Raw genomic sequence first — 11,928 nt, forward strand, 5'->3', positions numbered from 1 at the left:
TTATATTGAGAAAAATCAATCCACTGATACTGTTGAAAAGCTGGTCAGAATCGTTTGAGCTTTTGGCAAATATGGACAGAAATATGAACATTGGAGGAGAAGTTGACAACTTTTTATGTGGGTGTGTTGTGTGCTGGTTCCAATTTCACCTTTGTTGTGTTTGAACATTTGAATCTCTGCTATAGGTTGAACCTTTTAGGTTGTGAATTGTGATTCATCTTGTGGAGTGAAGGTAAGATTGTGAGCTTCCATTTTGCTTGCAGGAGGGTTTGTGAATTCAATTGGAAGAAGGGTATCATCTGTTTGAGAATTATCAATTGGATTGATGGGGTGGAAATTCTAACTATAAAGATACAAGGGGAGGAGAAAAAGGAAGGATTTTTATTGTTTTCTTTAGGTTAGATTTGAGAGAAAGGAAAAGGGTTTTTCTGATTCAGCTGGGGAGGTGTATTTTGAGGGTGTTTGAGGATTCACTTTGTGGTTAGATTTGTGAATTGGGTTGGAGGGTGTGTGATGGAGGAAGCTCATGGAAGTTCCAATTCCCTGCCTCCTTTCCTGACCAAGATTTATGAGATGGTAGATGATCCTTCATCTAATACTGTTGTTTCATGGAGTTCCACCAATAAGAGTTTCATTGTTTGGAATCCACCAGAATTTGCAAGGGATTTGTTGCCAAAATTCTTCAAGCACAACAACTTCTCAAGTTTTATTAGGCAGCTCAACACTTATGTAAGGAAATTTAATTTCTTCATGTTCATTAATGATTTGATAACTTGTTTTGCTTTTTGCTTCTTAGGTGTTTGTTTTTATTCCTGAATTAAGGTTTTTGATTGCTTGGACTGTGTCATGTTTTTCTGTTTCACCAGGGCTTTAGAAAGGTTGATCCAGAACAATGGGAATTTGCAAATGAGGATTTTGTGAGAGGTCAACCTCATCTTTTGAAGAATATCCATAGGCGTAAACCAGTTCATAGCCATTCTTTGCAGAATGTCCAAGGGGCTGTTTCCCCACTAACGGAATCAGAACGACAGAGCTTGAAAGATCAGATAGAGAAGCTTAAACATGATAAAGAGCAACTTCTTCTGGAGTTACAGCGACACGAACAGGAGTGGAAAATGTACGAGATACAACTACATTGCTCAAAGGATCGTTTGGAGACGTTGGAAAAGAAGCATCAAACTATGCTCTCTTCTGTTTCTCAAGTGCTGCAGAAGCCTGGAATTGCCTTAAACCATTGGCAGCTGACAGAAAACATGGAGAGGAAAAGAAGGTTGCCGAGAAGTGGTCAGATTAGTGATGAAGCTAGCATTGAAGATCCCATGGAAGCTTCCCAAGTGTTATCTAAAGAAAATGCTGAGAGTACTTCTGCTTTCACATTAAGCACGGAGCGATTGGATTCGCTTGAGTCATCCATGACTTTTTGGGAGAATATTGTTCATGATGTTGGTGGCGTCTCCTCTTTTCATAGTCATTCCAATTTGGATTTTGATGCATCTATAAGCTGTGCCAATAGTCCAGCTATCTCTTGTATGCAACTAGATGTGGAAGTTCAACCCAAGTCACCCAGCATCGACATGAACTCTGAGCCAGTTGTAGCTGCTGTTCATGATCTCGTTGCATCAGAAGAACAACCTGCAGTAGCAGCCCCTGTGGCTACCGGTGTTAATGATGTATTCTGGGAACAATTCTTGACAGAAAATCCTGGTGCCCAGGAAGCACAATCAGAAAGAAAGGAGTCTAATGGCAGAAACAATGAGGGAAAACCAGGTGACTTTGGTAGATTTTGGTGGAACATTAGGAATGTAAATAACCTTCCAGAACAGATGGGGCAGTCTTAGTAGAATAGATAAAACTTAATGTTAATTGATTAATCTTCTAGCTTCTTATGCTCCATAGTTATATGTAATAAATGTAGGTTTGCATAGTTAGCTCTGCTATTTATGTATATTCCACATTTTTGGTTGAATGTTTGCTGAATCTTCTGTGGAATTTAGTTCATTTTACACTGCTTACTGGTCCCTTTAAGTTCTACTTAGCTAGGTGACAACACTTATGTTGAAGTATGTTTTTTTTTTCTCCACTTCAGTTGTTTCCCCTTATCCATTATGTTACTTCACCTACCATATAATAGAAGCTACCTTTGTTGCCATCCATTGGTTTTTCTAATTTTGATCTAGAATCTCAGATCCCACAGAGGAAAATATTCTAGTATTGACAGTTAAAAATAATCTGTAGTGGTCTGTTTTAGGCACTAAACTTTCTGCTTTACTATGTGATGGCATGATCTGCATCTAATTTCTTGGTGAACTCCTAGTTTTACTGCTTGCTGCTGCATTTAGCAGATTGTCTGAATTTCAAGTTCATATTAGGTTTGTAGAATGGAGAACAGAAGAGTATGGTAAAAGAAAATTGATATTGCATTACAAACTTGTAAATTGAAGTCGCTAGTTAACATGAAAAATGGCAGCTTAACACTTGTTTGGTTAAAAAAAATCTGTTTCGATTAATAAATATAAAAATAAAATTTTATTTTCAATTTTTATATATGTATCTTTGGTGATTGAAGGAAAAGGATAAGTTTTTTTGTTTGATTGCGTTTCAATTAAACTTTGAAGTGTTATGAGACATTGACTTTTCATTCTTTGTGGCTCTTATTCAACTTGGTCTTGGTGTCAAACTGTCAATAAGAATCTGAAACCGTTCTCTTCTACATATTACCAGTTTGTCACACCTCAAATGTTTGAGTTCCTTTCAAAATTCAAAGGCGTGTGCGGTGCGTATACAAGGTGGTGTCATGTATTACGGTTTTATTGGAGTACTGTGAGACTAGTATTCTCAAAGTCAGTCTTAACAACTTCTCGCTGTCAAGGGCTTGCATCAAAATACCCAAAGACTTCAATATGAAAATGATGTGCCAATTGGTGTGGGCAACCTGCAGTACAAGGATGACCGGCTGTTCCATTTCTATGTTTGGGACTTGGGAGAGCAGCTTTGGTGGGTGAGTAAGCGTGTGTTTATATTTCCGTTAAACTTGGATTCACGTTAAACACAATAGGTAAATTCTTGCTTCTTCGATCCATATTGATACATACTCTTTATCTCCTTAAACCTTACCTTCACCTCCGTCAACCTCGTTCACAGGGGCGGAGGGAGGGGAGACACATGAGTGCCATGGTCCCCAAGCATCTTAATCTTTTTTCTTTACATATGCATGAGAGTTGTGAAAATAGGCTATTATCTTTTATCTTAATATTATTTCATTTTGACCCCCTTTTTTATCTTCGCCCCTCTAATCTCAAATTTCTGCATTCTCCCCTACATGTCCACTTTCCTTTTGCCTGAAACAAACATGGGCGGATGCACTTTATGCTTCGTTTATTACGAGAGTTACAAGAGAGGGATAGGAAAGAAAAAGAACCTGGTAGGGCCATCACTTTTTATGGTCGTTTTTTTTTCTTCTTATTTGAAGGTGTCTTATAACGCGTGTAAACTAAAAACTATACAAACAGTCAGTAATTGGTTGATCCAACAAATTACTATTAAATTGTGGATCTGGCTTTTACATAAAGTTCTTACAGTGTATCAAGGAGCTGTTTTTTTTATGATCACGGGACCCCATCAATCTCCTAATTTCCTCACATTCTAGTTGAATGTGTAATATTTTTATTCTTGCCTTCTAGGTTGTGTGTCATTTATTTATCCTAGCCTCAATCTTCAATATGTGAGGTGACACTTACAACTATTATTATTAGCAGAGCGATAACTTATGAACTGTGGACAAAAATGGTGGTTACAATATTAATATAAAGTGCTTCTTTTGTTTTTTCTGAAGCTGCAGGACTGGGGGATGGGGAGGATGGAAACCTTTTGTACCTGTTTAATGTCTCATTTATTGTCCGAGAAATATAATTGTGTCATGTTAACTAAAGTCGCACATGCTTATAAAAAAAAAACTAAGTCGCACATGTGAGATTATAATTATCATATTTATATTTTTTTTAATTAACATGCATAATTCAATGTGTGGGACACAGAAAGGGACAACAAATGAGAATAGAAGATTTCGATGTCTTCCTCAAACATCCAAACATTATGTGAATAGGCAACACGGTATTAACTCTTTTTAGCTAATTTAGCTTCCTTAATTATGTCATTCTAATCATCAACAACTAAGTATCTAAGTTTATATGTATGCACAAAGAACTCTTATATTAAGTTACTTAGAAGCATAAGTTACTACACATCCTGTTACAACTAACCTCGAAATTGTGAAAGATGTAGATAGAATATTGAGTTTCTAGTAAAATTAAATCATGACAAGAACAACAAATATATGCAGAATAACTACTTACATTTCTGGTTAAGCCAGTCAACTAGACAGATTTTTATTCATAGCAACACCATTGCATTTCTGATTTAATTCCCAAACCATATTGGCTCATATCAAACCATACTTGCCTGAACACTTTGATGATGAGATCATGATACTCATCAGCATTCAAAGTCAGATAACATGCCAAAAGCTCTTCCATTTCTTGTGGCTGACTAATCTGCTTCTCCATGATCATCTCAATCATTGAATCTCTGAAATCCTGCTTTGGATCCAATGAACTTTTAATCACTGCAAAGCTATCTAACTCTGGTGTTTCCTCCACAATTTCTTTTCTTTCTTTCTTCACCTTCAGTTTTGCTTTCCTCATGTCTTCTATAGCCTTTATTTTGCAACTTTCAACCTTGGAAATGGAAGCCATCCTTGGAGAGTTAATTCTGACTTTGGAGCTGTGCTTTGGTTTCCTCCTCTGAACTTCTCTGCTTACATGAAGTGGTTGCGTCTGTTTCTCAATCTTTACCTTCAAATTCTGCTTCTCAGAACTCAGTCTCTTCCGAGTTGTGCTGTCATTTTTCTCGAAATTCTGTGTACTAAACACGCGATCTTCTACGATATTTCTAAAATTCTTGGAATCAGAAGAGGCAAAAGAATGTGTTCGTGGTGTGCAAATTGTTCTAGGTGATTCAAATTGCAACACATCTTTTTCCACATCTTTACCTGAAGCAAATTCAACTTCCTTGATTTCTCTTTCAAGTTTCAAGAGCTGCGCTTGCAAAACTTGTTGTGCTTTCCTCTCGAATCTCCTCCTTAAGTACTCATATTCCAATTCTCGATTGTACTCATCCATCATCTCATTTGAAACCTTTTGATCATTCAGCAACTTTCTCTGTTCTTCTCTCTTCTCCTTTAACTGGGGGGCACCTTCTCTTCTTCCATTTCTCATAGCATTGCTTCTACCACTGTGGAAACTTGAGGATGCAATGACATTGTCATCAAAATCTTTACTTCTCTTATCTGTACTATCTTCTTCACATGATTGTTTCCTGAAAACACCATCATATCCAGCATAAAATCTATCTCCATTCCTACAAGAATAATGTGATGAAGATGAACTACCAGCAGAAGATGTAGAATTCCGATTTTCCTTGTGCTTGATTTTTGCAGGACTTGGTTCTGAATTGATTCTCATCTGCATGAACTTTGACAGCCAAGAAAAATGAGATGCCTTTTGAGTTTTAGAGATGAAAGAAGGCTCAGAAGAAGAAGATGAAGAATTTTTTCTTCCACCCCACTTCATATTTTGGTGTTGGCAATGTGATTTCTCTTGCTGAGTTTCAGTTTCTGATTGTTTGATTAAGATAAGAACTAAAGTGCAAGATAATGGTAGTGATCAGTGTGGTGTGACATGTGAGTAGTTTGTGGGACGGTTAGGATGTTAAATAGGAACGTGGGTTTCCTTCCAAATTTTTTTCAAAGGAACTACCCGCCACAAATCCTGTGACCACTGTCCCACTTTCTACTGTTAAAAGTTCTGTGCTAAAAGCCAATGAAAGGACCACTTCTTAGGTCCACACAGTAGTAACTAAGAAGTGGTTACATATTAGAAAATCATTGCTACTAATTAAGAACAATGAAGTTGTGTGAGGAAAAAGAAGGTGCTGTGTTGATGAGCTTTAATTGAAGGACATTATAACACCAGCATAATAGGCTCTGTAAGTAGTGCAGTAAACATAACTAGACAGTAGACACAACGTCAAACATACGGTTGGTAGATATGGAAGCCTCATTCTTAACAGTGTGTATGAAGAAAGATTTATTAGAAAATATCTATTTATTTAATGTGAGCTATCAACTTCAAGGAGATTGATCTCATTATTACCGGTTATGAGGATATTTTAAGAAACTAAAATATACATATAACTAGACATGAAAACCGGTAATTATCATTTTCATTGGTAACTATTCTCCTTGTCTCTCCCCTATTATAATTCATTTTTTCTAAAATTTATTTGTCCCAAAATATAAGTAATTGAAGTATTAATTATTGTTTTCCATGTTTATACTTATATTAATACTTAACAATTAACATTAAAAAAATTCAAGCTTTAAAAAAATTTGCTTTATTTTCAGCTTTTGTTTAAAAGAGACAATAACAAGGAGCTTGTTGAGGGTTTCTTTTTGGATTTTGTGATGGATGTTTTAGGTGACTTTTCCACTTTTGCCGGTACTCTCATCCTGGCCAACAAGATCTTTGCTCCTTAAGTTTGCTTTTTCTTTTTTAGAATTTTTTTCATTCATGATAAAATAATTTCACTTTGTTTCCCCTTAAGTCAAAGTCTTCAAGTAGCAAAAAAAAATAAAAATAAGTCAAAGTCTTCAATGACAGCAACAGAAGGCCATTGCGTTTGTGTTTTTTTGTTTCTTTGGATTCAAATAGTAGGCCTTTGCTAGAATTACCGTATGCGCATCATGGGCTGGGCTGGACGAGAAGTGCAGTCCATAAATTTGTATCAACAAGAAATAAAATAAAAAATGTTGACAAAAAAATTAGAGAAAAAAATCATGTAGGTTTTGTGAAATAATAAAAATCTTGTAGGTTTTCAAGTTGAAAATTGCTTGTTGTCCGAACCAAAAAGATTGAAAATGGTTAAAAAGTATGAAATCCAATTTTATACTATCTTGTTAGGTATCTACCAAGGCTGCTGCAATGACACTAAGCTGTAATCTCTAAAAAATTTAAAACTTGATATAGATGGTAGTTCTGCTAATTCATTTTCAACTATTTATGCCCAAAAAAAAACAAAGCTATTGGAGGAAGACACTCAGTAGTACTTAAGTGAAGAAGATATCTCATATGAGAAATAGTGTGAGACCTATTTTGGTAATTTAGTATCTTCATTCTTAGCCATTTAATCATTAAATATTATATAAATGGTTTATAATCCATATTATTTTGTGTATCAACTTTAAAATTTTAAATTCAGTGAACCACAATAGTTGAGTCTTTAGATGCTCAAATTTGGCTTAGGATCCATAAAGCAATTGAGAATCATAGAAGTGGTAGTCATCATTAACAGCCTTACTCCAACAACGGCATATCACTCAGGCTCAACCACCATCATGTCTCTAAACTTAACTTTCTAGCAGAATCTCTCACCAATTGTTTTTCATATATTTGTCCTTAGTTAGTGCCTCCACTTTCTTTACCATTCATTTAGTCTTACATCATGAATGTTCGGCAGCCCCACCTTACCTCATCAATGCCAAAAGAAATTTATCTCAAGAAAATTATGTTTGTGATTAAACACTCCTAAAGCAATGAGACATATATGTGTCTAGTTCACATATTTGTTTCCATTCAAGCGAGTTCAACAGAAGCCAAGCCACTGATAGCAACTTAGCACACATCAGTCAAGTGAAGTGAGGATTCATTCAACTTCACATAAAGAGATAGTACAGCCAAGCTACCATGACTATTCTTTAACGTACTGTTTGGACAAATTGGAAATTCAAGGATTTGGATCCCTTCAACTGCTTTGAATGTCCTAGAAAAGCATTATAAGAGAATTTGAAATTACAAATTTAAGAATTTTCTATTTTCATAATCTAAGATAAAATATAAGGGATTCAAAATTGTTGGGGCATTACAATTGATATAATTATCTATCTAATCATTCAAAAGAAATCAACGTTACAAACAATTCATTGAACACATTCTTCTTAAACATTGAAAATTCAATTTTTTTCTAATAGCATGTTTTGAAATCCTTCACAAGTGGTTCTAAAGTCAAAATAATTATAGGGAGTAACTTCTGTTTATAGCTTCTGAGTATCAAAATTGATTATTTTCATGGATGATATAATTCTTTGTCTAATTAATTTTTCATTTCACTTAAAATGTAAGGCAGAAACATCAACTAGATAATACAAAGCTGACGTGCACCAATGGCAAAGAGTCTAATTGGAGCAAATGCCGTGGTCATGTGTGTCATCATGTGACTATGGAAGAGGAATAAGTGATGAGTCTCATAACCATCCTGCACCACTCAAAGGGGCCAACTACTTTAATTTGGAGAATAATCCCATCTCTGAAATATCTTCTAGCTTTTCAGGATCTTCATAAAATAAACTGAAGAATTTTCTAGAACTTAAAATATACCCTTGTGCCTTTAGACCACAGAAATGCAAAACTGCTTTCCCGGAACACAGAATGAATCAAAAAGTAAGGAAAAGAACATTCACCTGTATAGTCTAGTCTAGATTCTTCATGGTAGAGAACAAGTGGACTGTGTTAACTAAGAACTAAGAATCCTACATGTTACACACTTGAAGCACTCTATTGGGAATCTCCAGCAGGATACAACTCAATCTGAACACTGCCAATTTGCCAACTAAGTGCATGTTTTATACATGGTGGAAAATCACGGTGCGGCTAAAATCATGATGGACAGTCGCAAAGTTGAGGAAAATTGCTTCTAGCCACTGTGATTTTGGCTTACTGTGGAGATCGCAGAACAAATTGAATTTATACAATTACCCTTTATGCAAAAGATCATAACCGAGAAAATTAGTAGTTGACCAGACAATGTTAACTCCTGAACTCTGGCATGATATCAAAATTTCTAATTACACTTTCTTTGTTCCACATGTCATTTATTAACTATATATAAAGGGAAAATGATAGGCACAAAATAATGACACATGAAATGGTCTTAACTCTTTAGTAGAGCATTCTCTACTCTTGCTTCATATTATCACTCAATTACACATATGCAGCAGCTAACTGCACAACAACAATCATCGATCTCTTGGAGTACATATTGTATTACTATAATTTCTTATGACTTTAACTTTTCAATGAAAGAATCTGTAAAGACTTTCGATAAAAATTGGGAACGTAATGAACAGAGGTATTAGTATTACCACTATAGAACAGGGACAGAAATGGACATTGGTACTGAAACATCACCCGCATAGCTTGTATCTCTAGTAGGAGCTGAATTGCTAGCTAATGCATACCCTACACCTAATCCACCATAATGCAAAGATGCATTTTCACATCTCTGAAACACTCTAGCAAGTGAAGCAGCTTTCCGTCTCGCCCGCTTTGTCCCGGTGAAAAGCAAGGTTTGAAGTAATCCAGCCAAAGCTGGCGCCTTAACCACCCTTTCAGTTGCAGCCGCACCTCCACCCCTGCACAACTCGAGTAAAGCTGCAACTGCATTCTCTTTACCTCTCGGTGTTCCACAACGCATCATTCCTATCAATCCAACAACTGCTTCGTCCTCAGTCACTACTGCCTTGGCTCCAATAGGCTGCCGGACAATCAACGCGAGGGCACCTGCTGCTTCCTCAGCAACTCCTTCATTCCCCAAAGCTCCAACTAGAGCCGTCACTGCCCCTGCCTCAATCATTCTAACACAATTCTCAGTGTGTGTCGAAAGATTGAACAAAGCTGTTACAGCATCCTTCTTTCCTCTAGGAGTTCCATCTTGCAATAGACCTGCCAGGGCTTCAACAGCTCCTGTTCTATCTGCAATTACTTTCTTGTAGTCATGGACGGCTGATAGGCTGAACAATGTTGCAGCCGCATTTTCCCTTGCTTCTGTTGTGTGCCCAAATCTCAACACATCAACAATTGATCCTAGACACCCTTCTTCATCCATGATCCGACTTTTGTTCTTGTCGAAAATGGATAGGTTGAGCAATGCAGTCACAGAATTCTCCTGAGCTACGGCATTATGTGATGAAAGTAGGTTCCGAAGATAAGGAATCGCCCCTGCTTCTGCAATGAAGGCACGATTTTCTCTGCCAGTTTTCGCTAGAAACCGTATCTCCCGAGCAGCTATAGTCTTTCCAAATTGTGACCCGTTAGCTAGCTGTTGAATGAGAAGTGCTGCTGTGGCTTTGTTGGCTTCAAGGGCAGCCTTGGTGGGACAAGCTGATGCAAAAGCTTCTGCCTCCAACACCTCCGGTGGGTCAAGGGGAACTCCATGAGCGGAGCACCACTGCACAATCAAGTTCCTCAGAGCACGATTAGGAACTAGGCGATTGTGGCCAAGCATTTGTCCTGTTTTTGGGCAAGTTGTGTGCCCTTCTTCCATCCACCTTGAAATGGAACTCCTCTCATAAGTTTGACCAGTGGAAATTATCACCGGGTCTCTCATCAAATCCAATGATATTGGGCAGCAAAAGTCCTTCGGAACAGTTAAAAACGTTTCCGCAATTTCCTGAGTAATCAATCTCCTCTTTGACTTCTTCATACTTCCACCTTCCAAATCCAGCTCATCTTCCTCAAACCCAAAGAGCAAAAACCTGCAATACCGAGTCATGGCCACCAACCCTTTTAGCACCGAAATCGTAGGCTCAATGTCACCCTCATGGTTAACAATCTGCTCCTCCAAAGCATCAATTTCATTTCTACAACCAGAAGCATCAAGAATCTGCAACTTATCAACATAGAAAGATTGCAATTCAGCTGAACCAGGAATCTGCCCTTTCTCAAACTCATCAAGAAAAGAAAAAAACCGGATCCTAAGAGCATCATCTTTCTTGTCTATAAACAGCTTAGCCCTTCTAGACTGCTTCTGCAACAGCTCAACCTGTTCCCTAACATCCTTACTCAACCTAACATCCTTAATCGGAAAAACATCCAAAAGGGTCGAAATCTCTTGGTTCAAATCATGGAAATGACCAGAAATCGAATGGTTCTGAAGCAAAAGCCACAACTTACTCGACTGTGCGCAATAATCAAGCAGAATCTTGGTCCGGTACAGCAGCAGGTAAAGCTCCTTGAGACAAAGTAACGCAGTAGGTGGAAGACACGCCCCAGAACCAGAATCGCTCAGATACTCCAACAGCAGCTGAAAAACCTCCACCTTCCGGATCAGAGACCGGGAATTCTTGCTCTGGAAGAAGAACGGACGCTTGGAAAAGCAAGACACAAGCTCACCAGCCACCGCTACAAGCGTCTGCACCAAAGCGACGTCGCTCAAGTCAACGGGGGCGAGAAACGCGTCCAACGTCGGCGACCTCCTCCGCCGCAGAGACGCGAAAATTGCGCCTGAAGCCATCGGAATCGGGAAATGAAAATTCTAGGGTTTCCAAGATGACGACCAAACTCCACCTTGAAAGGGATTGAAATTAAAATTCCCTTGATGACCCAGATAATAATTCCGTGAGCTGAGTATTTTGCCCAAAGAAAGGTAAGTCCTTTCCAAAGTTTTCCGACCTGGGTTAGATCTGTGAATTTTCCGGGAAAAAACTTTCTGGGTTCCCAAACGGCATACGGAACTAAGAAAATGAAACAGTTGTTGTTGATGATGATGATGATGGGTGAGAGTTTGAATGTTGAAAGGGTTAAGAAAGAATAAGAAGAAGGAGATTGAATTAAAAATTGAGCCGAATCCGCGTCTAGAGTGTATGAGACGGACGAAAAAAGAATTGAATATAGAAAGGGACTGAATTTCCAAAGACTCTCTGTTTTCTTTCTGAATTTCTATGCAGCTGAGCTAGCTAACCTTGGTGAATAATGAATAATGAAAGTTTGACGGATTGAATTTCATTTCATTTGATTTGATTATTACATAGATTCTTGT

General features: G+C 37.6%; 3 protein-coding genes across 3 annotated transcripts; 1 reads left to right on the forward strand and 2 right to left on the reverse strand.

Moving 5' to 3' along the window:
* On the forward strand, nt 1–2,010 carry LOC130723754 (heat stress transcription factor A-4c-like). Its single transcript, XM_057574882.1, has 2 exons — nt 1–729; nt 867–2,010. The coding sequence occupies exons 1-2, from the start codon at nt 514–516 to the stop codon at nt 1,836–1,838; spliced, it is 1,188 nt and encodes a 395-aa protein (XP_057430865.1). The 5' UTR covers nt 1–513; the 3' UTR covers nt 1,839–2,010.
* A 2,219-nt stretch (nt 2,011–4,229) lies between these two features.
* Nucleotides 4,230–6,169, reverse strand: LOC130724210 (transcription repressor OFP5-like). Its single transcript, XM_057575399.1, has one exon. The coding sequence runs from the start codon at nt 5,625–5,627 to the stop codon at nt 4,386–4,388; it is 1,242 nt and encodes a 413-aa protein (XP_057431382.1). The 5' UTR covers nt 5,628–6,169; the 3' UTR covers nt 4,230–4,385.
* Nucleotides 6,170–9,037: 2,868 nt separating this feature from the next.
* On the reverse strand, nt 9,038–11,928 carry LOC130722570 (U-box domain-containing protein 17). The gene has a single exon (XM_057573334.1). It carries the CDS (start codon nt 11,401–11,403, stop codon nt 9,256–9,258), a length of 2,148 nt encoding a protein of 715 aa, XP_057429317.1. The 5' UTR covers nt 11,404–11,928; the 3' UTR covers nt 9,038–9,255.

Source organism: Lotus japonicus, chromosome 6, assembly GCF_012489685.1.
Source record: "Lotus japonicus ecotype B-129 chromosome 6, LjGifu_v1.2".
NCBI classification, from domain to species: domain Eukaryota; kingdom Viridiplantae; phylum Streptophyta; class Magnoliopsida; order Fabales; family Fabaceae; genus Lotus; species Lotus japonicus.